This window comes from Girardinichthys multiradiatus, chromosome 5 (assembly GCF_021462225.1).
Source record: "Girardinichthys multiradiatus isolate DD_20200921_A chromosome 5, DD_fGirMul_XY1, whole genome shotgun sequence".
NCBI lineage: Eukaryota > Metazoa > Chordata > Actinopteri > Cyprinodontiformes > Goodeidae > Girardinichthys > Girardinichthys multiradiatus.
In genome coordinates, this window is record NC_061798.1 from 43,465,371 (window position 1) to 43,491,064 (window position 25,694).

General features: G+C 42.5%; 1 protein-coding gene across 8 annotated transcripts in view; it reads right to left on the reverse strand.

Moving 5' to 3' along the window:
- Window positions 1-1,770: 1,770 nt before the first annotated feature.
- fat1a (FAT atypical cadherin 1a) overlaps window positions 1,771-25,694 on the reverse strand; it is a 112,059-nt gene continuing 88,135 nt past the window's right edge. For 2 of the 8 annotated variants that reach the window (XM_047364569.1, XM_047364566.1), the window contains 14 exons: window positions 22,022-22,159; window positions 21,685-21,828; window positions 18,454-18,651; window positions 17,263-17,856; window positions 16,720-16,942; window positions 16,499-16,630; window positions 12,415-12,572; window positions 11,423-11,891; window positions 11,004-11,157; window positions 9,661-9,771; window positions 8,928-9,571; window positions 7,997-8,134; window positions 5,170-5,205; window positions 1,771-2,901 (listed from right to left, as the gene is read on the reverse strand). In XM_047364569.1, the coding sequence (XP_047220525.1) occupies window positions 2,228-2,901; window positions 5,170-5,205; window positions 7,997-8,134; window positions 8,928-9,571; window positions 9,661-9,771; window positions 11,004-11,157; window positions 11,423-11,891; window positions 12,415-12,572; window positions 16,499-16,630; window positions 16,720-16,942; window positions 17,263-17,856; window positions 18,454-18,651; window positions 21,685-21,828; window positions 22,022-22,159 (3,813 nt within the window). In that variant the 3' untranslated portion in view covers window positions 1,771-2,227. Of the gene's footprint in view, window positions 2,902-5,169; window positions 5,206-6,216; window positions 6,277-7,706; window positions 7,771-7,996; window positions 8,135-8,927; window positions 9,572-9,660; window positions 9,772-11,003; window positions 11,158-11,422; window positions 11,892-12,414; window positions 12,573-16,498; window positions 16,631-16,719; window positions 16,943-17,262; window positions 17,857-18,453; window positions 18,652-21,684; window positions 21,829-22,021; window positions 22,160-25,694 lie in introns of all 8 variants that reach the window. The other 6 variants (XM_047364570.1, XM_047364568.1, XR_007038167.1 and 3 more) reach the window with 5 other exon arrangements.

Sequence of the window (25,694 nt, forward strand, 5' to 3'; positions counted from 1 at the left end):
CCTTGGTTTAGTTGAAAATCCAACCAGAAGATGCTACTTCTAAAACAGAAAACAAAAGCATAATAGGTCTCCTTTAAAGTATTAGTAATGCCATCTCAAAGTGGCAAAAGTTGATATAAGCAGAAGTAGAACCAACAGAATGCCCCTCTTTTCCTTTTAATATTTTCTCTGGCCTTTCAATTATCTCTTTTGCTAATTTGTACCCTCGTTTCGTACCCATTTTGTCCCTTTCTGCCTGGCCAACATTAACGTATGGGGCCCATATAGGTTGGAAATGGAGAGAAAAATGGGTCCCAGATGGGAATGTCTGTGAGTTGCATATACCCCTTTTCCATGGTCTCTACTTTGGCCGGTTCCACTCCTCTTTCTATTACTGGATTTTCCAGCCCGGTACTGGCTGCCTTAGTACCTGCTCATCAGCAGGTCCCATCGGCACTGAGCAGGGCCGAAATGTGACATGAACAGACTGCTGTTTATTGACTGGCCATAAGCGTTGTCAGCCATATGTCAGCAAGATGAGAAAGTGTTCGCTGAGGTAGCGGAGAGAATGACAACGCACACCGTGGTTGTTCGAAATCATGAACGCCATTTATGGCCATCATCCAGCGAGTTGTGGACAGGAGGGTGGTCTGGACTCTACAACCTCACTGTTTAAGATGATGTGTGACAGTGGGTGTTTATTTTACTTTGCACAGCAAATGACTTTGTTAATGGAAAAACAACAGGTTTTGTGCCGGGTAGAGCGAGGTAGAGCTGACTGGAGCCGTGCAAAGCTGGAACCGTGGATGGAAAAGAGGCAATAGTGACCCGATGATAACTGTATGTATAAGTGTGATGTAATACAACCTGGGCAAAAAGTGGAAACTTGACAACCTTTAATATTTGAATTCATTTTCACTGCTGTTTAAGACCCAACTGACACCTGTAGGCTGCCCAACTTGTTTTCCAAATATAGATTATATTAACTTAATTGGATCTCATCCATGAGGCCCATTGACAGCCTATGTCCATTTAGTCCTAATTCAGTCTAAGCAAAATTCAGTACCGCATACGCACGTTGGCTGGGTCCTTCCAATTCATACCTGGGAAGAAACTGCTTTGTACCAATGTATTTAAACTACTGCATATCTTTTTATTTTTCTTTTAAGTCAAGTATCTCATGAAATAAATATCATGTGTAATTTAATTTGACTGTATATTGATTTCCAAAAACACCCTATTTCCATTGATTGTTGTTCTGATTCCTGTTTGGTACAGTTGATTTATATGGTAAATCATATTACAACCAAGAAAAACTGATCAGGGCAAAATAATCTTAAAGTGGAACTAAACCCCCAGTAAAAGAATAACTCCTCCCCCAGACAAATTTTGAAAAATGTTACCAACGTGGGCAGTGGCAAGTGTGGGGATGAGCAGAGGGGGTTAAGCAGGGTGTAGTCATGAGGACAGGAGAAAGTGGTAGCACCCCCTTCATCATTGGAGGTTAAGAGAGGCCCTGTGGGCTTGAGTCCTATCAGTTTGAGCCGCTGGCTCAAGGTGCTGACTAGGCGTAGTGGAGGAGCAGTTCCAACTCCTGACTCGCTACGGGGGTTTGTCAGAGTGAGATGGTTTTACCGCGGGGGCTCTGACGTAAGCATGTACCAAGCTGTACCGTTTGAACCAATAGGAAAATTCAACTGCAGTTACCACCACTCAACCCTAAGAGGGCAGCACTAAGAAAGTTTAGGACAAATATTGCAGAATTAAACAAGTTTACATGAAATTAAGAAAAATAGCACAGTAACATAAAGATACCCCACCTAAGGCCCAGTTTATACAGTTTATCTGCAAAAAAAGTTGATTTGGGGTTTAGTTCCACTTTAAGCAATCTGCTGGTGGTGGATATTATTTACTGGAGTCATATATTCCCATTTCCCTATAGTAGAATATCAGCAGCTTATAGAAAATTACTTTAAATCATTTGCCGTTTAAGTGGCATGAACTGTCCCCCTAGCCGAGACCAAATAACACATTGTCCTACGAAATGACCAAATCCAGAAAGGTACAAAATGGCAAAGGGGTGAATGACAAGCACCCCGGCCCTTTACAACTACTGTCAATTCTTTTGCATGACAGGTATGTGCGTGGTGCTCTTCTATGTTTCCACATACTGTGCATTTTTAGTGTTGTGTCAGGGCCTACCAATGAAAGTAGCTGTGGGTTCAGGCACTTTTGTTTGGATCCAGTGTCAGACTTCAGTGTGCTGTTGGGAATTCAGCATCGGGATGGTCAGCTGTTCAAAGTGTCCCTCCTCGCTGCTCTCGTAGTCGCTTATCATCACCTCAGACTCCTCGCAGCATGCCGACATGTCTGAGCAGGAGGCCGTGGATGTGTACAGAGACATGGACATGCTGTCTAGAGCTGAGGAGTCAAAGTCCCGGCTGCAACCTAAGGCATACCCCCCTCTGTAACCGTTGTTGCCCATGGTGGAAGCTGGGGTGATGGTAGCAGAGGTGGAGGAAGTGCCCTGGCCCTCAGTGTCACCACCGTCACTTGGGTAGGAGTGATGCGGCAGGTACTGGTTCAGGCTGTAGAGCTTGGGCAGGCCAGGGCGCTGGTGGATCGAGCTGGAGCTTCCCGGGCTGGGCTTCTCCAAGGATCGGTTCAGGGAACGCAGTGTGTCACAGCGATCGGTGTACTCTGGCAGAGGTGGCGGTGGGAGGTCGTCGTTTGCAGGGAAATCCTCTGGCGGTGGAGGAAAATCACTCTCGATGTCAAAGCCACCGGGATAGTAGTCGGTGTCTATGGCACTCGGATCATTGTACTGAGGCGCAGGAGTCTCCACAACCTCATAATGCGGAAACTCCTGGATTCCAGGAAGTTGAACACTTGGCATCCAATCAGATGTGTCCCAGTGATATCCTGTTGGATAAAGGCACAAATAATTAGGCATCTGCAATGAAAAATGGCCATACGTCATGTTAATGGTAAAAATCAACATCATGCAACAGTCACAGCTGAGTGAACACAAAAGGGACCTTAATCCTGATGTTTACGGCTTTATGCTTGCTTTAAAAACACTGATTTGTACAAATTATAAAAAGCTGGGTTTAGTAGAACATATGCCCCTTTTCCACTGGCTTGATTTGGCCAGCCCGGAACCTCTGCACGTTGTGTGTTGCATTTCCATAGACCCGCTTTTGCTCCGCTGAAGGGAACACCTCCTGGAGGCGCGGCTTTAAAGCATCATGTGCAAGAAACACCCAACCGCCAATGTAAAGAAGAAAAGCCCGAAACGCGTTACAAAAACAAGAAGTAACACGTCTATTGCCGGGGGATTAAATCTGCTGACTGCATTGACAATCAGATTTGATGAGTAGGATTTCGACATCCGTTTTATTATTATTAAAAATGTCACTTTCCCTTTAAGAGACTTTGAAAAGATTTGAATTAGGTCCCATTCTATTTCTAATAGTTGTTGCCTATATATTTATTCAGCTGCCGCTGAACATTGCAGTCTCCTATTATTGCTAGAAAAGCTTGCACCTCGTCGTTGCTCCAAGGGGTGACGTTTCCGGATAACTGTGCAAACTCCATCATATGTTTCTCTCACTCGCTTGAATGCACGTTTGAAAATAGCGGTTGGTTTTTTTTCACGCTGGTCAACTCTTACTGCTGGCCGCTTCCACGGCCAATCAGTGAACAGCCGTTTGTTCACGTCACGTACAGTAACGACTCGGCCTCGATTAGCCCTGCCAAGAAGGAGGTACCAATAAAGTAGGTACCGGTACTGAGATAACAGTAATGGAATGCTCGCAAAGCGAGCCGAGTGGAGCTGAGCCGGACTAAATCGAGCCAGTGGAAAAGGGGCAATAGAGTTTCTGGGTTATTGTAGTTTTTAAAATTAATATAGAAGTAGTTGTTTAGACATTAAATAGACAGAAATATATTTTTCAATATGACAAATGTATCAGTTTAAATTGTATTTTATTACAGATATTTGTCTAAAACAACATGGTTCAAGATTCTCAGTCTGTTCGTTCATGGGATTAGAGTCCTTTTGGCTTTTTCAGGTTGTTTTTTAAGGTATGGTGATAATGTTCCTCGCATTTTACTCAAGACATGCGTGTGAATTGATCCAAAGTGTGATACATTTATACGCTTGGATTTTATAAAGCAGCGACTCTACAGAGGGTTTAAACATGATGAAAGCAACATAAATAGCTGCTTCCATCCACTGCTACATATTAAAGTTCTCTTAAAGCAAAATGTTGCATGGTAGCATTTGAAACAGTTTATCTGAGATTCCTCAATATTAGGAAAATGTAGTGACCATATTATTGGCGGATACTGGGTTGAGGGTAAGTTTTAAATGAACTAGGACTGCACAATATAGTGCAGTAGTAAATACTGCAAAGATGAAATCCGTTACAATATATGCCTACTTTCATCTTCCTTTTCTTTTCATCTGTGCTTCCATCACTCTGTGGCCTTTAGCATTTTTAAGCAATGTCATTTGTGTCCAGCGTGAAACAACGATCAGAAGTTTCAGCTCCATCCAGTTTTTTCCTTATTTGTTTTACTTCTGTCTGGCAACATGACTGCAGCAGTCCAATCTTTTGCCTTCTAAAAATGAATCTGCAAGTTCCGAAATCTGAATTTTAAAATGTTACATAAGCACAGCAATGAAGCCACTGCAACATTAAATTGATAGGTTCAAATGCCATTTGTTGAATTGAACTTGGGTAAAAACGGGTCTTCCAGCTTCTGCCTGACTGTACGTTTAATGCAGATCTGTTCGTCTTGCATCCTGTTTCAGCAAAAATAATCCCTTTAAGTTTATTATAGAATATAGACTTTTAGACTTTTGGAATTTTAAAAATACATAATGAGAAAACAGATACAAAAACACAAATGGGAATACATTCAGTTAGGCACTGAGTAAGCAACACATTTGATCATACATTATGTCACAGCCTCAAACCATGCAAGGTAGTGCTTTAGAGGAGATCAATCAAAGATGGAGTCAACATATGACAATGTCACTGCAGTGTTCTGTCATTCCAGCTTCACCTTGCAGCGAAGGTTTAACACCTTTTTACCTCGGATTTCAGAGTTAGTGGTTAAACGTTTCAGGATGGGGTCAGGAGCAACAGTGACCACCAGACAAACAAAGATGTAAAAAGTCACCTCTTGGGTTCTTGAGATCATGAGCCAAAAAAGACTCTTTATGCGAGGCAGGATGGGGGAGAAAGAGAAAGAACAAGATACATTATAAACCTAAACAGTCAGCTAAGAATAACAATGAAAAAGCAATGGGCACATAATGAGAGGCACGTTAAAAAACACATAACAGCTTTGCCATTTTCTTACACATCAGGAGGTTTGTGACCTGTTCTGGCCAATTTCCTTTAGTCTTTTTACACACATACAATTCCAGTCCGAAGATTGTATATATGGCCAAAATGAATGATCCTTTTATTAATGTGTGCTAATAATGCAACATGCAACTTCATTTAATTAAAAAAACAAGAAATGGGTAAACAAGTTTGAATTCATTGTTAGTTTTCTTTAATCCACACAGGTTCAGAATTATGGGCTCAAATATATACATACAGCCCACTAATATTTGATGAATGCCTCTTAGCAAGATGCAGGGAAACCACACAATTTTAGAATCCAACAACAAGCTTCTGTCATGAATTGTGTTTATTTAATTGACCACCACACTTTGGTAGTTGACGTGAGTTTTTAACTACGCCTGCATACATGACGAGATGCAAAACATTGTTTTCATCTAAGGGTGACAGCTTGGGTAAGATGGTTAAAACTTGGAGACAAGTTGGTGTTCCAACAGGACAACAACCCCATACACACATAAAACCTGGTTTAATGAAGCTTACATAAGGCTTCTTGAATGGCCTCTCCAAAGCCATGGAGACTATGTTCAAAAGCTGGGTAGAGACAAGAAATTCAAACTTTTTCACCCAATGCCTTTTTTTAAAAAGTCACTGAAGTTGCATAATCAATCTGCCCTGATAAAAGAACAGTTCGAATAAATCACTAGAATCCCCAAAGTAACAAGACATTCCTGTCCAAATCACACTAAATCTAAAAATGAGGAGGACAGCATTGGATGAGAGTTGTTTGTGTAAGATAATGACAAGAGTCACAACCTGCACTTGACATCCAAACACAGAGGACAACAATACCAGTGGACGCAAGCTAGAAGAGTACCTTCTCCTTCCACCGTGTCAACAACAGGATTGACAAGGTGGATAACCGTCACAATGGAGGCTTGTGAGAGGCAGAGGAGGGGAGAGTGAATGAAAAAGACCTAAGATTAGTACAAATTAAAGCCTTGATCATTCATAAAACAAAAAACAAGCAAACACAGGTGGAATGTGGTTGGAGTGATGGCAGCACAGGCAATAGGTCCCACACACATTGCTGTCCTTGTTGCTGTTCACACTGTTTTAGTCTTTTAAGCATCAACACTGAGTCTCTGAGGGGGTTTATGGCTGGGGATGAGACAATGTCAGAGGGTTTGTTTGTAGCGAGGGGAATGGGGAAGGTCAGGTTCTGTTTGTGCAAGATAACACACAACAACTACATACTGTGAGCCAGAGGGTGCCACTGACAGTACAGATGGAAGAATCAGTGAAATTCCCCAGAGATACGAACACAGAGAAGATTGTGTGTTCAGAAAGCAGACTTATGTAATGTTTTTCTTTAAAATTTGAAAATGTTTGGCATTTTAAAAGTGTGGATGAACACTGTGATGATGGAATAATCTTTATCATATACAGGTACATCTCAGCAAATTAAACTTTCATCAAAAAGTTCCATAATTCACTTCAAAAAGTCAAACTCGTATTTTATTGATTGCTTATGTGCAAAAAAATGTTTTTCTTTACTGATACTAGCTGCAGTCAATGTCTTGTGAATCTAGAATTGGCTTGGATTCACAATCCTCTCAAGACTATGGCTATCAATTTTGAACACTTTTTCCTTCCACTAAACTTTCCATTGATGTGCTTGCCAACCCCTGTTGTGCCTTTGTGACTGTACTGAACAACGTTCAAGTCAGTGTTCCCTATGATTACTTAGGCCAGACTAAAGACATCCCATAATAAATCTGCAATGAAAATATACATTTTATTAGGTCTCATGTGATCTTCAAATTGTCTGAGAAACTGAATTTTTGTTTTTTATTAGTTGTAAGCCATAAAAATTAAAGGTACAATCTTAAAATGTATCCCTATGTGGTAAATGTATACATGTTTCACAATTTGAATAACATTTTTGAAAAAAAAAAACTTTTAGATCACCTTCTGCTTTACTGAGATGAAACTGTACATGAGATGAAGATAACATAAATAAAATGGAAAAAATAGGAGAACACAAAATGAATGTGTATACCCTGGTAAAATACTCTTTGATGTTAAACATCCATTTGCATCTAAAGTTTGGATGAAAAAGAGTGAGAGAAACAAAAAACAGAAAATAAGAATAAGTAATAAATAAAAGGTAAAATAAAAGTCACTGATGAGCAGATTTTGAACAACAGTTCAACTTGTTTTTGAAGATGAACTCAAACAGACTCGCAGAGTAAGTAAAAAAAAAAAAAAAAAAAGCCAGGTCTTAAATAAATAATCCCAGGAGAATTACAAGGCACAGGGAGTTGTGATTTCTTCCGTCTGTACCGACAGTGACTGAGGACTTACAGGCCGGACCCCCTTGCTTAAAACCTTGTTCTGGATCTGTGGACTGATTTGATCCATATGGGAGCTGAAGCCCCGCAGCGAAAAGAAACAGAAAAAAAGACATGTGACCCCACAGCCACTACCAGGTCATTTGTTCAGCACATGCAAAAATTCAAAGTTAGCTGTAAATATACGAGGCACTGCACAAAAGGAGAATAAACTTATTACAAAATGCTTGTTTGTTAAAAATAATGTAGCATTTCTGAAAGTGTGCTGTCAGGTTAGCATGTCCTGAAAAGATGGGAGCGTACCGTTGTCGTCGCATGACTCTGACTGGAAGGAGCTGAGGGAGTGGACCTCGGACATGCTGCCTCTGGTGTTGTACAGCTGGCAGGCGCTCTCCTCCACAGGCTTCTTGGTCAGGCAGGAGTCTAAGTCCACCACTTTAGCTGCAAAAGTAAAGATGTAAATAAATCGAGCATTAGGGGACAGTCAAATTTTAATCTCAAATACAAAACAAATCTTCTGTTAACTCATGTTAACAACTCATGTTAACAATCACATCTTTCTACATGTGTTGTAAATTACATTTACAAATATAATATATGATAATATATGAAAAGCTACAATTATAATGACTTCTGTTAGCTGAATTCTTTGCATATTATAAATAAATATAACTAAGGAGAGGCATTTCCTCTTCAGAGGAGTGCAAGAACTTTATCAGACAACAGAAAGGCTAACCAGATGACAAAAAGTTGCTTCATTTGATTCTGTTGAGCTTTCAAAAGACTGCAGAAGCTTTTCTTTTACTGCCTTGGTGTCTTGAATCTTAATGTGCCCCAACTTCCTCCCTCCCAGCAGTCTGTACTCAGATTTAGCAGGCTGACAGCGGACAGTATTGTGAAAATTGGCGTGAAATGATCGTTATGACGCCTGTTATGTACTGATTTAATCAATTATTTAAGTATAAATACAGGGGAAGGCTAAAACTGCAGTTGTATAACTGACGGTCCTTTCTTGATTTATTCATATTAATTTATAGAACACCATTAAAGTTTCAGCAACCTTTAACTGGTCAAACTGGAAAATATTGGTTTCAGCAGATACCTAAATTCAGAAATCTTTATTGGATCAAAATCCAAAAAAAGAACTGGATTCAGGAAACCTAATGCAAAGTGCTTTTTAATAAAGGCATACAATCAGGTATGTAAAATAGCTGCCAGATGGAAGCAAACTTACTGTCATAATCATAGTCCCAGTTGGGCTTCTGTATGGAGTCACTATCTGAGACCGAGTTGGACGGGGGAGGAGGGGGGAGATTGGGTGCCACGCTGCAGACAGCAACGGTTTTACGGTGTCCATGAACAGAATCTGGGTTGAATGTGGTGAACTCTGGGTGCTCTGGGATGGTTGAGCCTTCGAACGAGTTTCTGTCTAAGTTGTTCCGCGAGTCACTGGGAATGCTGGGAGTGTAGGAGATGGGACGCACAGGCACCTGAGGAGGGATGTCAGAGTAGATGTTCTTGTTGAGTTTGGAGTCAAAGTAAGGCCTCTGGAGAAAGGAGTGAGGCATGCTGGAACCCCCAGGGTGTTTGTCGTCGTTGCCTGTTTTTGACTTTCTGCAACAGGCTCTTTTGCGGATGATGATGAAGAGAAGGACCAGTATGAAGATGCAGAACACGAAAACCACAATGCCGATCGCCTCCTCTAGCCCGATGTTCCAGGAGGTAGAGACAAACTGATTCTGGACCTCTGCTGGGTGTTCACAAATCTGTCCATGGAAACCCAGTGAGCAGTTACACTTAAAAGAACCGTATGTGTTTTGGCACTGGCCTCCGTTGGTGCATGGGTTTTTGATGCACTCATCAACATCACTCAGGCACCTTGGACACAAAACGGTGGGATTCAGAGAGGCACTGATGCAAAACATCAAACATATCCAGTTGGAGAATTTCAATCCCAACAGACAAACCTGTCTCCTTGGAATCCAGCTTCACACTCACACACAGGACCATCCAGGCTGTCGATACACTTTCCACTGTTTTTGCAGGGGTTGTCTCTGCAGTACGGCCCTAATTGGCACCTGAATTTCATAAATGACCCGTATGAAAATACACAAGGGCTCAACTTCTGAAATGTGTTTACAGTGCTCATTTTTGTAATTTCTGCTGCATTAGTAGTTTTGTTAGCAGGTAACTTTCTAACGTTACAACCACAAACTTTTTTTTTTAAGTTGGATTTGATGTGATAAACCAACATAAGGTAGTGCATATTTGTGAAGTGGAGAAATATAAAAAAACTTTTTGTACAAATCTGAAAAACATTCAGTGTCTTTGTATTCAGACTCTTCGCTAAATAAAAATCCAGTGCAACCAACTGCACTCAGAGTCCACCTGTGTGTAATTTAATCTCAGTATAAGGTCACAATGGAGACGTACAAGAAGATGAGTGAATAATCAACATCATGAAGACCAAATAACACACCAGACAGGTCAGGGGTAAAGATGTGAAGATGTTCCAAACAGGCTGGGCAAGTAGATCAGAGAGAGAGCCATGAGGCCCATGCTAACTCGGGAGGAGGTACAGAGATCCATATTTCAGGTTGAGGAATATACAGTATGCAAATCTGTCCTTTGTGGAATGATGACAACACTCCATCTCTTCAGTGAGACACAGTATTGGCAGCATCATGCATGCGTCTGCAAGCTTTCATTTAGCAAGGACAGGTAAGCTGGTCATAGCTGATGGGAATATGGATGGAGCTGAATGTTGAGCAGATCCTGAGCTTAGATCCTAGCTTATTCCTATGTTAGAATTGCCTAGACTAAGTTCAGAATTAAATCAAATTAAGAATCTATAGCAAGAATAAAAACATATACACATCTATTCTGATTGAGTTTGACATATTTTGCAAGGAAGAATGGGCAAAAGATCTGCTCCAATAGAACTAGCAATAATATCAGTCAAATGTTGTTTTACAGTATTGACTTAAATAAGCTGAAAATAAAAGAACACCACACTTTTTAGAATATTATTTGCAAAGCAACTTGATCTTTGTGTGCTTGTCCTTCTATTTTATAAGTAAGCACTATTCTGTATTAGTCCATCACATAAAGTCCCAATAAAATACAATAATGTATGTGGTTGTAATGTAACAAATGCAGAAAAGTTCAAGGAGCAGGAATACTTTTCAAAGCCTAGTATGTTACAAACAAATTACACATATTAGCTGTGCAAATGTATATATATCTACATTTATATCTACAGAACATAAATGTTAATGTTAGGAAGATCCAGTAAGAAGCAGCGTGATACCTCTGTCCTGAGTACTGCCCTCTGCACTGGCAGTAGAAGTCATCTGCACGAGGTACACAGGTGCCACCGTACAGGCAGGGGTTGGAGGCACAAGGACTTATTGCAATCTCACAGTGTGTGCCCATGAAAGATGCAGGACACTTGCAGAAGTAGCCTGTGGAGTTCACCCAAGAGAAGGCTAATGAGGAAGTGCCACTGAGTGTAACATTTCTACAATCAGAATTCTGATAAGGAATGATTTTCTTCTTTATTATGCAGGTGTTTCCTTTGAAACTGAACAAATTAAGCATATTTCTAACAAAAACCCTCTGAAGAGGAGACTGCCTTGATTTGTCTCTTCTGTTTATAATTTATGATTCTCCAGGTTGAAAGTTAAATTAATTTGGTGCATATGATCAAAGTAGCAAAAGAATATTTACCTCCATTAGGCGAAGATACGCAGCTCCCTCCGTTGGTGCAGGGGTTGCTGGAACAACTCTCAGCAGGTGCGAGTGCACAGCCTGGTGCCACATCCACGATGTCTTCCAGCACCGCGTGGGCCCGCTGAGCTCTGGTGTTGAGAGGCAGCTCTTGGCCGTTCAGAGCGATGGCCTCCATGCAGCCACGCAGCCCATTGGTGACAGGCAGGCTGCGGCCGAGGCGCTGGGTGGAGAGCTGGCGGAGGTGTCCGCCGAAGTAAATGTTGTTGTCGAGGTTGAGAGTGCGCAGAGTGCCTGGAGCTGTGCCCGAGGCGGCGTGCACCCGGTCCAGTACCAGTTTGGCATAATTACCATCCACCTCCAGAGAAACAGAGTGCCACTCCCCGTCGTTAACTTGAGCGCTGTGCACTGACACCAGGCCGGGGCCGCTGCCGCAGTCAAATTTGTACTGCAGGCGTCCATTTACAATCTATTTCGAAGGTGAACACAGAGTTTGGATGAATAAAGGCAGAATATATCAAAACAGGCCAACCATGTAACCTGGCCTCAACTCTGACTTTTATATGGTAACAAATTGCTTTATTCGATGATATATTTCTATTCAAACATCTAAAATATAAAAACATAGATGGCAGCCTGAAATTTAAAGCCTCTTTGTTTGGCATGCAGGGTGCCCTTCCAGACAGACTAAATAAAAGGAATGTGTGTATGTCTGTTTCCTTTCACTGAAAAAATAACTTGTGTTAGTTTTTTTCCTCCCAACTAGCCACATTCCCATACTCAACCGTGTCAATGTTTTGTTGAGTTTTTAAATGCCCTTTTGAACTCATCAGTTCTCATACACATAACTGACAGGGCTCAGGAAGGGGCAAGGTTTGTTTTGCATTTATTTGGCTCTTTAGATATGGAGATGTTGGGCAGTTAAGAGGGCACAGGTTAAAAGTCTGAAGATACACATGTTGAACAAGACTACAAAATGAGTCACAACACACCTCAAGGATGCTATAGTCTGTCCCTTTAGCATACATGACAGTGGCATGGCTAGAGAAGGTCCTGAGCCTGAGAGACAGTTTCATCAGCTCCTTGTTGTCATTCTCCATCAGACGGTACTTCACATAACCATTTCCACTGAATGTCAGTGAGTGGCCATCTGAAACAAGATAAAAGACATTCACTAAGAACAGGTAGAGCAAAAATACATTGTGAATCCAGAAGGGGTGAAACATACATCGAGCTCAGGAGACAAGATGATGCACAACACTGGGTTCATGAGACAATATGTTAGCAATATTTTTTTTTTAAATAACCCCTTTTTGTTTACTTTTTTTTTACAGAAAATGGTTTTATAAACCTCAAATATGTGTAAAAGAATCTCTATTCAGAGTAGAATTACTCAGTTATGTATTAAATATGTTAGGGTTTGACCTAGAGGGGATCTAATTCAATCAATCCAATACTTTATTAATCCCAAAGGGAAATTAAATGTTGTTGTAGCTCATATTATGCAGGTTTTTACAGGTTTCCTCAAGGAACTGTTGTAGATGCTGATGGCCGTGGGCAGGAAGGATCTCCTGAAGCGGTCTGTCTTGCAGCAAATCTGAAGAAGCCTCTGACTGAAGACACTCTGTTGTTGTACAACAGTCTCATGAATGATCAGGGTTCTCCATAATGATCTTCATTGAATGAAGAATCCTTCTTTGCACAATGATCTCCAGGAGTCCCCAGAACAGAGCCATACTTCTTTATTAGCTTGTTGAGCTTTTTTATGTCTTTGGCTCTGATGCTGCGACCCCAGCAGATGATGGCAGAAGAGATCACACTCTCCACAACAGACTTATAGAAGATCTGCAGCATCCTGCTGCAAACACAGAAGGACCTAAGCTTCCTCCTGAGCTTCCGGTCTGCTCTGTCCCTTCTTGTAGAGTCCTTCACAGCTGCATCTCCACTCCAGTCTGTTGTCCAGGTGAACACCGAGGTATTTATACTCCTCCACCACCTCCACTTCTTCTCCCATGATGGAAATAGTGTTTGACCTATTCCTGTTTCTCTTAAAATCTACAATCATCTCCTTTGTTTTATTCACATTCAAGATTAGATTATTGTTTCCACACCATGCCACAAAGTGGTGTAATGCAGCCAACTGGCCCTTTAGTTTAGCATCAATAGTAGCAATAAAGCTGATGGCTTACTCTAGTGTTGTTAGCAGCCAATACCTAACCAGTCAAGGTATTCTTACAGTGCTTACAAATCATTTGTATATTGTCTACCAGCATCAGTTTCTTTCAACAGAGCAGCCAGAATTGCTTCCACACAAACAATTACTGAGGATTTCTTTATAAATGTAGCAAGAAATAAGCTGGTCATCAAAATGGTACTATTTTCAGCTTTATCTGCCCTGACTGGTGACCCATCAGTGAGAGACTCAAAGATTTGATTTTTTCCATTCAGTAAATGCTCCATTGTCAGCACTACCAGCTCGTGCTGACATCACCCTTTCGTGTTTACGCCATTCCTAAAAAGAGTATTTTTAGTATCACTAAAGCATTCAAAATGAAGTCAAAGTACAGTACAGACCAAACGTTTGGAAACACCTTCTCATTAAAAGAGTTTTCTTTATTTTAATGACTATGAATATTGTAGCTTCACACTGAAGGCCTCAAAACTATGAATTAACACATGTGGAATTATATACTGAACAAAAAAGTGTGAAACAACTGAAAATATGTCTTATATTCTAGGTTCTTCAAAGTAACCACCTTTTGCTTTGATTACTGCTCCGTACACTCTTGGTATTCTGTTGATGAGCTTCAAGAGGTAGTCATCTGAAATGGTTTTCACTTCACAGGTGTGCCCTGTCAGGCTTAATAAGTGGGATTTCAAGCCTTATAAATGGGGTTGGGACCATCAGTTATGTTGTGCAGGAGGTGGATACAGTACACAGCTGATAGTCCTACTGAATAGACTGTTAGAATTTGTATTATGGCAAGAAAAAAGCAGCTAAATAAAGAAAAACGAGTAGCCATCATTACTTTAAGAAATGAAGGTCAGTCGGTCCAAACAATTGGAAAAACTTTGAAAGTGTCCCCAAGTGCAGACGCAAAAACAGAACAACGCATCTTGTTAACCACTTATAAATTTCAGTTTCAGAATACAGTATATGTGAGTAAAGACGTGAGACCATTTCAAATACAGTTCCCTACAAGCCCTACAAAGAAACTGGCTCAAATGAGGACTGCCCCAGGAAAGGAAGACCAAGAGTCACCTCTGCTGCGGACGATAAGTTCATCCGAGTCACCAGCCTCAGAAATCGCAGGTTAACAGCAGCTCAGATTAGAGAACAGGTCAATGCCACACAGAGTTCTAGCAGCAGACACATCTCTAGAACAACTGTTAAGAGGAGACTGTGTGAATCAGGCCTTCATGGTAAAATAGCTGCAAGGAAACCACTGCTGAGGACAGGCAACAAGCAGAAGAGACTTGTTTGGGCTAAAGAACACAGGGAATGGACATTAGACCAGTGGAAATCTGTGTTTTGGTCTGATGAGTCCAAGTTTGAGATCTTTGGCGGCGCAGAAGAGGTGAACGGATGGACTCTACACGCCTGGTTCCCACCGTGTAGCATGGAGGAGGAGGTGTGATGGTGTGGGGGTGCTTTGCTGGTGACACTGTTGGGGATTTATTCAAAATTGAAGGCATACTGAACCAGCATGGCTACCACAGCATCTTGCAGCGGCATGCTATTCCATCCGGTTTGCGTTTAGTTGGACCATCATTTATTTTTCAACAGGACAATGACCCCAAACACACCTCCAGGCTGTGTAAGGGCTATTTGACCAAGAAGGAGAGTGATGGGGTGCTGCACCAGATGACCTGGCCTCCACAGTCACCGTACCTGAACCCAATCGAGATGGTTTGGGGTGAGCTGGACCACAGAGTGAAGGTTCAAGGGCCAACAAGTGCTAAGCATCTCTGGGAACTTTTGGAAAACCATTTCAGGTGACTACCTCTTGAAGCTCATCAACAGAATGCCAAGAGTGTGCGGAGCAGTAATCAAAGCAAAAGGTGGCTACTTTGAAGAACCTAGAATATAAGACATATTTTCAGTTGTTTCACACTTTTTTGTTCAGTATATAATTCCACATGTGTTAATTCATAGTTTTGATGCCTTCAGTGTGAAGCTACAATATTCATAGTCATGAAAATAAAAAAAAAACACTTTGAATGAGAAGCTGTGTCCAAACGTTTGGTCTGTACTGTATATAAAAAGCTATTTAAAAAAAAAAGTGTGTTTGTGGTTCATTCGGGTTGCCAGAGTGAGAGAGATAACAAAAAGGCCAAATTAGGTAAAACAAAAGCCTTTTCAGTTTTCAACCTCAGTCTGTCATGGAAAAGGCTGAATTTGGAAATTATTAGCCTCAAAGCATAATTGCTAAAGTTATATTTTGGCTTATATGACTTGGGCAATTATGCTATGAGGCTAATGGTTTCCATTTGAAGACAGTTTAAAATTCCAAATCCATTTCATTTTGTCTGTGTTTTTAATACTACAAATGTGTTTAAATGCTACTTGAAAGACATGGCATGACATCACATTTGCTCCAAATATACATAATGAATTATAGTTCTTAATGAAAAACCACAGGCATCGACAGGTCAAAGCTTTACAAAAACTAGAGATTAGAAATCGACCAAAAACTCTGATCGGCACACCTCTAGTTCTCCTCAGTGTTTTATGCAACAGACTGCTGCGAGCAGGCCCGATGAGCCGGTTCTGTCAACACACCAGCGCAAATAAAGAACTAATTCCTTTATTACTTCAAAATAAGACTCTCAAACAACATTACAGGTCGACATGCTTGAAGCACACACCCATAATAACTGCTTACACTCGCCAGACAAAGGCATATGCTGCCAGCAACTGGACAGGACTCACTTTGAGTAATATTGTGGGATTTTCTCGTGACACCCCTACTACCTAAAAAATCTTACAATATGCTGCATTTTACATTGGATTTAATATCAAAGATAGTAAGAAATGTGCAAAAGGATTTATTATATAAAGAGAAATATTCTTACCAGAGCATTTGCCCTTCTTGCCCTCAGGACACACACAGCTATAAACAGTATCTCTAGGGTCTGCCACACAGTCCATCCCCTCTGGACAGGGGTTGTTTTCACACAGGCTGTTCAGCACAGGGCACCTGCCACCTGAATGCCACAACACAGATCAAAGTTAAGAACAGGACCTTTAACAGACAACAAAACATCCAATATGTGTGCTTGTGTGATTAAAGTACCGTCACACTGGCAGGTGGCGGTCCTCACATGCCGTGATGTGACAAAGCTCAGGCGGGCAGTGCTGTAGGTTGACATGGCGCTTTTATCCAGGGAGACAACCTCGTCGCAGAAGTGCAGCGGACAATCCAGACCTGCACACAGCTTCTGAAGCACACGAACGATGCGGACCCCGATCATCTCCTCGATCACAGCCGCAGAGGAGTTCAGCTTGCGGAAGACAACCTTAGGAAAATTCAACAGCAAATGACTCAGTCAAAGGGATTAGTACTAATTAGAGTGTTATTCCTGCTCATTAGCAGGCCTAAAACAAAGAAACAGATGTGATGGAAAATTATTCTTTGTGGTAGTTTTATAAATAGATTTAGCAAACATTAGTGGGTTGAAGACACTTAAGAGAGAAGATGTTTGCTACCAAGTTGCCGGAAAATAATCAATAATCTTTTAACTTTAGACTGTTGAATTTTAAATTATGCAAATAAAACAAATCTCATGAGTTGAAAAAAATTATTTCTTCTGGAACTTCTTATTTTGGCTAATCTTACCTCCTGGGATTGGTACGGGCTGCCAGACCTCTCCAGAGTCAAGAGGACGTCTAGATCTCCTTGCTCAGGCTGAATGCTCACTAAATGAACCTCACTCCTCCTAACCCCAGCGATGTTCCTGAGTGCTCGCTGGAAGTTACGCCAGTAGTCCCCAACAAACTCCTCTGGAGCGATGTTTCCAAAGCGCACCGCGATGGAGTTGTCCAGGGCCTGACGAGCTGCTTGATGAATGTGCACATTGACGTCTGCGGGAGTTGTGAAGCGCCCGTCAGTCACCGTCACATTTAGAGGGTAGTGGCCGACGTCGAGTGGCCGCAGGGCGATGATTTTGCCATCTGAGGCCGACACTGAAAACAAAGCTCCGCTCTCATCCACAGATGAGGAAGCTGAAGGAGCGAGGCTGTAGGTGAGGGTGTCGTAGATGTCCTGGTCAGTGGCGTGGATCTTTCCTAAAACGCCCCCAGGGTATTCATCGCCAGCAACAGAGACATAAATGTCCAGTGGAAGTACTGCTGGGGGATAAATGCTCTCCTCAATGATATGCACGCTGATGAAGGCAGTGGAGAAGAGCTGAGGCTTGCCATTATCTGACACCTGCAAAAGAGAGGAGGACTGTGAACCTTTGTCTGTTTTTCAACACCAGAGGGCAATAAAACTCTTCCACTGCTTGCTCAGTCCCTCAGTTAAAAGGATCCACACTTTGCAAATGCACCAGATAGAGAGAGACAACAAAACATTAACGAGATCAAACATTTTAACAACCACACTTTCACAGGATTTGATATTTGGTTCTGCAGGAAAAAGAAAACCACAATGACTCAAATCTGAGTTCGAATCTTGTGTGCACAACGACATGACACTTTTCATGTCCCATCTGCCCACACATTTCTCCTCTGTTCCTTCCACTGATGAAGCTAAATCAAAGCTGCTGTCTCCTATTTAGTCTTCTATAAGGTGAACTGAAGCAGCTGCTTGACTTAATATCTAATTCCTTTCAGCTTCTCCGGAAAAGTTACTTTCAGTGCTACAAGCTCTTCATAAAATACTTCAGGGGGGCTTAGGTGATTGAGGTACTTAAAGAAACGCAGACTGGTTTCAGACTGAGTGTGGATGAACCAAAGTCTGCTGCAGCTTGACAGTTAAATCATTGCAAACTCTCAACCCTTGTCTCACCTTGCCTCTGTGACTCACCTGTGCTTGAAGTAGGTAGTGTTCTTTAGTTTTCCTGCTCAGCACCCCCATTGTCACAACAACTCCCTGCTGGTTGATGTGGAAAGCACCGCCCTCATTCCCGTCCACAATAGTGAAGGTGAAAGGTGGGCCGTTGTGTGAAGCGTCTCGATCGCTTACAGTGAGCTGAAGAATACTTGTGCCTTTTGGTCGATTCTCCTGAGACACGAGAGGTGCAAGCAGTGTTCAAAAGACATGGTTTACTTTACTGTATTTTATAAATGCTGTTTTGTGATGAAACATGCACTAAAAGAGCATCTGAACCTGATCCCATCTACAGGGAATACAGGTGCATCTCAGTAAATTAGAATGTTATTGAAAATGTATTATTTTTTCAGTAATTCATTTCAAAAAATGAAACTCATATATGATAGATTCATTACACACAGAATGATATATTTTAATCTTTTATTTCTGCTATTTTTTATTTATCATGACTTATAGCTAATGAAAACCCAACATTCAGGTTTAAAGAAAATTAGAATGATTCTAAAACACCATTAAAAAAAGTATTTCTCATTTAAAAATGTTATATTATGGCTTAATTTATGATCAGAAGATTGCTAACTTGGCACTTGTCCAGCAGGTATTTATTGACATCCTCCACAAGGAAGGTAAGCAATGTAGAAAAAAACAATAGAGATAGCCACAGAATTGAGAAGATTGTTGATGCAGCAATTAATGGGATCCCATTGAATTCATTTACAATTTAGTATATAGACATTAGCTTTAAGCCATCTGCATTTTGATTTGATTTCCTAAAAATAAAAAAAATCTTTTCAGTAGTATTTCTTTAAAAAATGATATTTGACCTCTTTATTATATTCACATCTCAATAACTTTAGTGGTCATATGTTAAAAAGACAAATGAAAAAAAGGATTTTTTTTTCAATAAGTAAAAGTCATAACTTTAGGCACATGATTTTGGATGTGTCAACCTAGATACCACAGATCCTAGTTGAAGTACCACCAAAATAAAAAAAATGTCTTGATAAAGACAGACCCAAAACACATAGAGAACCTCAAGTGTCGCAAGATTTTGGTAATGCAAAAATAACCCGATGATTCCACCAGCAACAGGGAATATTTGTTGACTTCTTCTATGAGTGACGCTGATCAACAGATGATTATCAGCTCATATATAAAAGATGTACCAAAACGTTTTATCTATTTTTGAGTAATGATGAAAATTTTACTTAGTCATATTTAAAATTACTTTTATTTTAAATATTCTCCTGCAACCATAGCCATGAAAATGAGTTGAAAGCGTAAACAACAGATCTTTACTGTTTTTGTTACTTTCGTCAAGGAAACAATGAAGTCAAACCAGACCAATGAAGACTCTGTGCTCCTGTAAAAATAGTTTATGAGTAACGGAAAGTCTTCAAAGCTGTCTATACCCATGTTAACACTGACTGTAGAAAATAACATGGTAATGTTAGAACTTTGCTTTAAGCTCCAACCTTCTCTAAGATTCTGCTTTAACCCTGATCACTTCTGACTTTTACTAGTTTGTTACCTGGACAACAGGAGAGATAACTGGATGTTTCATTTTGTTTATAAAGCTTGTGTTTGTTCTTATTGATCAGAAGTACAAGTTAAAAGAACAATATGACGTTTAAAAGAAGGTATTTGCCTTTTTGTGCCTTAATAAAGTCCAGATCTGACATTCTATTGTATCTTTTACATCCTGACTCCCTATTACATTCAGTCTCAGGTGCTAAAAAAAGCTATTGATCTTCCTGTGGGTGTGTACAGTATGTGTACCCTCTGGGTATTCCGTGCCTTAGATTTAAAGGAATTTACTGCAATAGTTGGTCAAGCCCTAATGTGAAGAGGTAAAACAACGTTCAGGTCTGACGCACTGTTGCAGGTTGGCATGTGTGCTGTCCTCCGATTACATATACAAAGAAGTTAAAGTCTAAGCCAGTATAAAGGAAAAACTTTGATAACCATACAGCCTGATTCATGGAATGCCCTGACAGTGGTAATTGGTCTCATTTATGTTGCATTAACTGAGTTGTGGAAACCTTTTTTCACCTGTGTTCAAACCACTCATCCTGTTTGTCTCGTAAAGTGAAATGAGACTACATTTTTGTGAATCAGCATTGGATAAATAAACTCTATTCCATTTTAAATATTGTCTGATCAAGGAGGTGTGAGACAAGCTGTAAAACCCATGTCAATACCCAGTGTGCATCTATAATCAATATCTTCAAATCATTTTAGTGTCATACATGATGTCCCTTATCCCACCACTGCATGTAGAAAATACATGTTTAGGGTTCCAACACATTTTAGGTTGAAATTTCATGCTCTTTTAAGGTTAGATGTTTACAGTGTTCTACCTGCTTTTAAAGTAATTAAAAATACGATTTTACTATTAATGTATGGCCAGAGATGGATGGATGGATGGATGATGGATGGATGGATGGATGGATGGATGGATGGATGGATGGATGGATGGATGGATGGATGGATGGATTTGTAGGAGCTCTGGAGTTTGACTTTCACCAAATCCAGCAAACATAAAAACTACTATTCATACAGCCTATTTATCATTTTATCCCTGATAATAAAAAGATCATGAACAAAGGGCTCAACTAGTTTAGTGGATGTTTTAAGTCTGACAGTACCTCTCACAGTGGGGTCGGTGTGACAGAGTCTTAATGAAAATAATCCAAAATGAAGTCTAAACATACCTGGCGAGTTTGTTCATTAGTTAATTTTAGTCTTCATTTATCATCTTACATATCACTCTTCTATGGCTTTCTAAAAGGGCATGGAAGAAGACATTCTCTCTTCTACTGAGCTTTAATCACTCCATTGATGCATCTCCTGTTAAAGCTTCTCATCTTTCCTTACTCTAATAAGCCATCCCTTCTCATCTTTGCACCTTGCAGATTTTACTCTCCATCACTCCCTCCATTCCTGATCTGCATTCCTACACTTAAGATTCAACCTCTGTCTTTCAACCCCCATTCTTCTTCCTTTTTCCTACCTTTGTTCTTCCTTCATTGTCCTACTTGGTTCTTGATATTCTACTCGCAAAGCCATCCATTATTTCTTTCTCTTAATCCCTCTCTGTGTCCATGGCAATCCCTCCTGCAGCCCCTCGTCTCTTTCTCCCTCTCAATTTGCCCTTTTCACTCTAATCAGCAATCTGCACCAACCCCTACCTCCCCCTCTCACCTGGATGATGAGGCTGTAGTTGGCCTGGGAGAAAAGGGGTGGGTTATCATTGACATCTGAGATGTCGATGTTGATTATGGCGCTGCTGGAAAGAGGAGGCACACCATTGTCCGTGGCAACCACCTTCAGCATGTACCCAGATGTCTGAGAGAAGCACAGAGTAGAAATTACTGTAAATAAACAAAGCTAATCTTCTAAGCAATAATATAGATCACTAAACAACTCTCCCTATTAAGTCTAGCATGAGTGTGATTGGATATTGCATAGACTGCAATTAGTTCCTCAATGGATTACATTGCATGAGAACAGTCATTAATGTATCTGCTGCTCCACTCACTCTCTCTCTGTCCAGCTGGCGAGCAACTTTAAGTTCCCCTCGGAGCGGATCCATGGTGAAAGGGCTGCCTTGATTGCCGTCCACAATGGAGTAATGGATGTGATTGTAGGAGGGTCCATCAGAATCCTCGGCCATCACCTTTGTGTCAAAGAAAATGACAATTAATCAGTTAACCGCCGGTTTGTGTCATTATGTCAATATAAAACGGGACGAAATTCAAGTCGGCTTCTAGATGATCAAAGGGTGCTTAAAAACAGCTACAGAACATTCTTATTATTTATTAACCAAGCATTTTTCAATACCAAGGTAATTTAATGTGTGTAATAACTATATTGCTCTCTGAATTAAAAAAAACCTGGATTTTAAATTAACTTTTGGATATTTTTTTAAACAACTGGCATTAAATCGTCAATTTAAATTAACGGTATGTCATCTGATCTGAATCTGACTATGTTGCTGGACTGCAATGGGAGGAATTAAAAACAGATGGTATATAAATTGAAAATAATAGGACCTTTTTTTTATTAAGTGCTTTGAGATGAGAAATAAGTGCTACACCAATAAACCACATTTAAGAAAAATATTAACTATTGTTGCTACTTTTATCGTTCGACCAGTGATTGACATCAGCCACTATTCCTTTCACTGACTCAGACTGCTGATCTGCTGGTAAAACACTGAAAAAAACTACTTTTTCTTTTACATTTTGTTTTGAATTCAATAAAACTCAACGGTCAGGAGGATATGGTTTGATACATAAATTGTAATATTCTTGCAATTCCTTCAATTTCTGTTGGATTCAAAACTACTTTTATTATCAAGAAACCAAGAGCATTTGTTTTCTTTTCTGGCCAAAGATTGTAACATTTAAATGTTGAACCGCCGCCTTAACGTGGTGGAGGGGTTTGAGTGCTCGAATGATCCTAGAGGCTATGTTGTCTGGGGCTTAAATGCCCCTGGTAGGGTCTCCCATGGCAAACAGGGTCTAGGTGACGGGTCAGACAAAGAGCGGTTCGAGAATCCCTCATGACGACTACAGAATCGAGGCACATGACGTCGCCCGGTACGGCGGAGCCGGTGTCCCACCCTGGAGCCAGGCCTGGGTTCGGGACTCGTCGGAGAGCGCCTGGTGGCCGGGTTGCTCCTCGCGGGACCCGGCCAGGCCAAGCCCAAACGAGAGACGCGAGACCATCCCTCAGTGGGCCCAAAACCTGCAGGGGGAACCGTGAGGGACCGGTGCAAAGAGGATTGGGCAGCAGACGAAGGTGGAGACCTCGGTGGCCCGATCCCCGGATGCTTAGGGTGGCTCTAGGGACGTGGAATGTCACCTCGCTGGGGGGGAAGGAGCCTGAGCTGGTGCAGGAGGTCGAGAGATATCGACTAGAAATAGTCGGGCTCGCCTCCGCACACAGCGTGGGCTCTGGAACCCATCTCCTCGAGAGGGGCTGGACTCTCTTCTACTCTGGAGTGGCCCGCGGGGAGAGGCGGCGGGCTGGGGTGGGTTTGCTTGTTGCCCCCCAGCTCAGCCGTCTCGTGTTGGGGTTTACCCCAGTGGATGTGAGGGTCGCATCCCTGCGCCTTTGGGTTGGGGAGAGGTCTCTGACTATCATTTCGGCCTACGGGCCGAGTGGTAGTGCGGAGTACCCGGCCTTCTTGGCGTCCCTGTCGGGGGTGCTGGATAGTGCCCCTCCTGGGGACTCCATTAAACACGACAGTGACACCTGGAGAGGCGTGATTGGGAGGAATGGCCTCCCCGATCTGAATCCAAGCGGTGTTTTGTTATTGGACTTCTGTGCTAGGGAAGAGAGGGGCTGACCTGTCCACTGATCACCACCTGGTGGTGAGTTGGATCCGCTGGAGGAGGAGAAAGCCGGACAGACTTGGCAGGCCCAAGCGCATAGTGAGGGTCTGCTGGGAGCGTTTGGCGGACCCCTTGGCCAGGGATGTATTCAACTCTCACCTCTGGGAGAGCTTTGACCAGATTCCGAGGGATGTTGGAGACATAGAGTCCGAATGGACCACATCTATTGTCGATGCTGCTGCCCGTAGCTGCGGCCGTAAGGTCTGCGGTGCCTTTCGCGGTGGCAATCCCCGAACCCGGTGGTGGACACCGGCAGTAAGGGACGCTGTCAAGCTGAAGAAGGAGTCCTATCGGCTGTGGTTGGCTTGTGGGACTCCTGAGGCGGCTGACGGGTACCGTGGGGCCAAGCGTGCCACGGCCTGGGCAGTGGCAGAGGCAAAAACTCGGACCTGGGAGGAGTTCGGTGAGGCCATGGAGAAGTACTACCGGTTGGCCCCGAAGCGATTCTGGCAAACCGTCCCAACGCCTCAGGAGGGGGAAGCAGTGCTTCGCCAACACGGTTTACAGTGGGGGTGGGGAGCTGCTGACCTCGACTGGGGACATTATTGGCTGGTGGAAGGAGTACTTCGAGGATCTCCTCAATCCTGCCATCACGCATTCCCTGGTGGAAACAGAGGCTGGGGACTCGGGGTTGGACTCTTTCATCACCCAGGCTGAAGTCACTGAGGTGGTTAAAAAGCTCCGCGGTGGCAAGGCTTCGGGGTTGGATGAGATCCGCCCTGAATACCTCAAGTCTTTGGATGTTGTGGGGCTGTCATGGTTGACACACCTCTTCAACATTGCGTGGCGGACGGGGACAGTGCCTTTGGATTGGCAGACTGGGGTGGTGGTCCCCCTACATAAGAAGGGTGACCGGAGGGTGTGTTCCAACTACAGGGGGATCACACTCCTCAGCCTCCCTGGTAAGGCCTATGCCAGGGTATTGGAGAGGAGAGTCCGGCCGATAGTCGAACCTCGGCTTCAGGAGGAGCAGTGTGATTTTCGTCCCGGCCGTGGGACACTGGACCAGCTCTATACCCTCTACAGGGTACTTGAGGGTTCATGGGAGTTTGCCCAACCGGTCCACATGTGTTTTGTGGACCTGGAGAAAGCATTCGACTGTGTCCCTTGTGATGCCCTGTGGGGGATGCTCCAGGAGTATGGAATCGGTGGCTTTTTACTAGGGGCCATCCGGTCTCTTTACAAGCGGAGCAGGAGTTTGGTTCGCATTGCCAGCACTAAGTCGGACCTGTTCCCGGTACATGTTGGACTTCGGCAGGGCTGCCCTTTGTCACCGGTCCTGTTCATAACTTTTATGGACAGGATTTCTAGGCGCAGCCAAGGGCCGGAGGTGGTCTGGTTTGGGGACCAGAGGATTTCGTCTCTTCTTTTTGCAGATGACGTGGTCCTGCTGGCCCCATCTAGCCAAGACCTACAGCATGCACTGGGGCGGTTCGCAGCCGAGTGTGAAGCGGCTGGGATGAAGATCAGCTCCTCCAAGTCCGAGGCCATGGTTCTCGACCGGAAAAGTGTGGCTTGTTCTCCTCAGGTTGGAGGGGAGTTCCTGCCTCAAGTGGAGGAGTTTAAGTATCTCGGGGTCTTGTTCACGAGTGAGGGAAGAATGGAGCGGGAGATTGACAGACGGATCGGTGCGGCTGCCACAGTAATGGGGGCGCTGTGCCGGTCCGTTGTGGTGAAGAGAGAGCTGAGCCGAAAAGCGAAGCTCTCGATTTACCGGTCGGTCTACGTTCCTACCCTCACCTATGGCCATGAACTTTGGGTCATGACCGAAAGAACGAGATCCCAGATACAAGCGGCTGAAATGACCTTCCT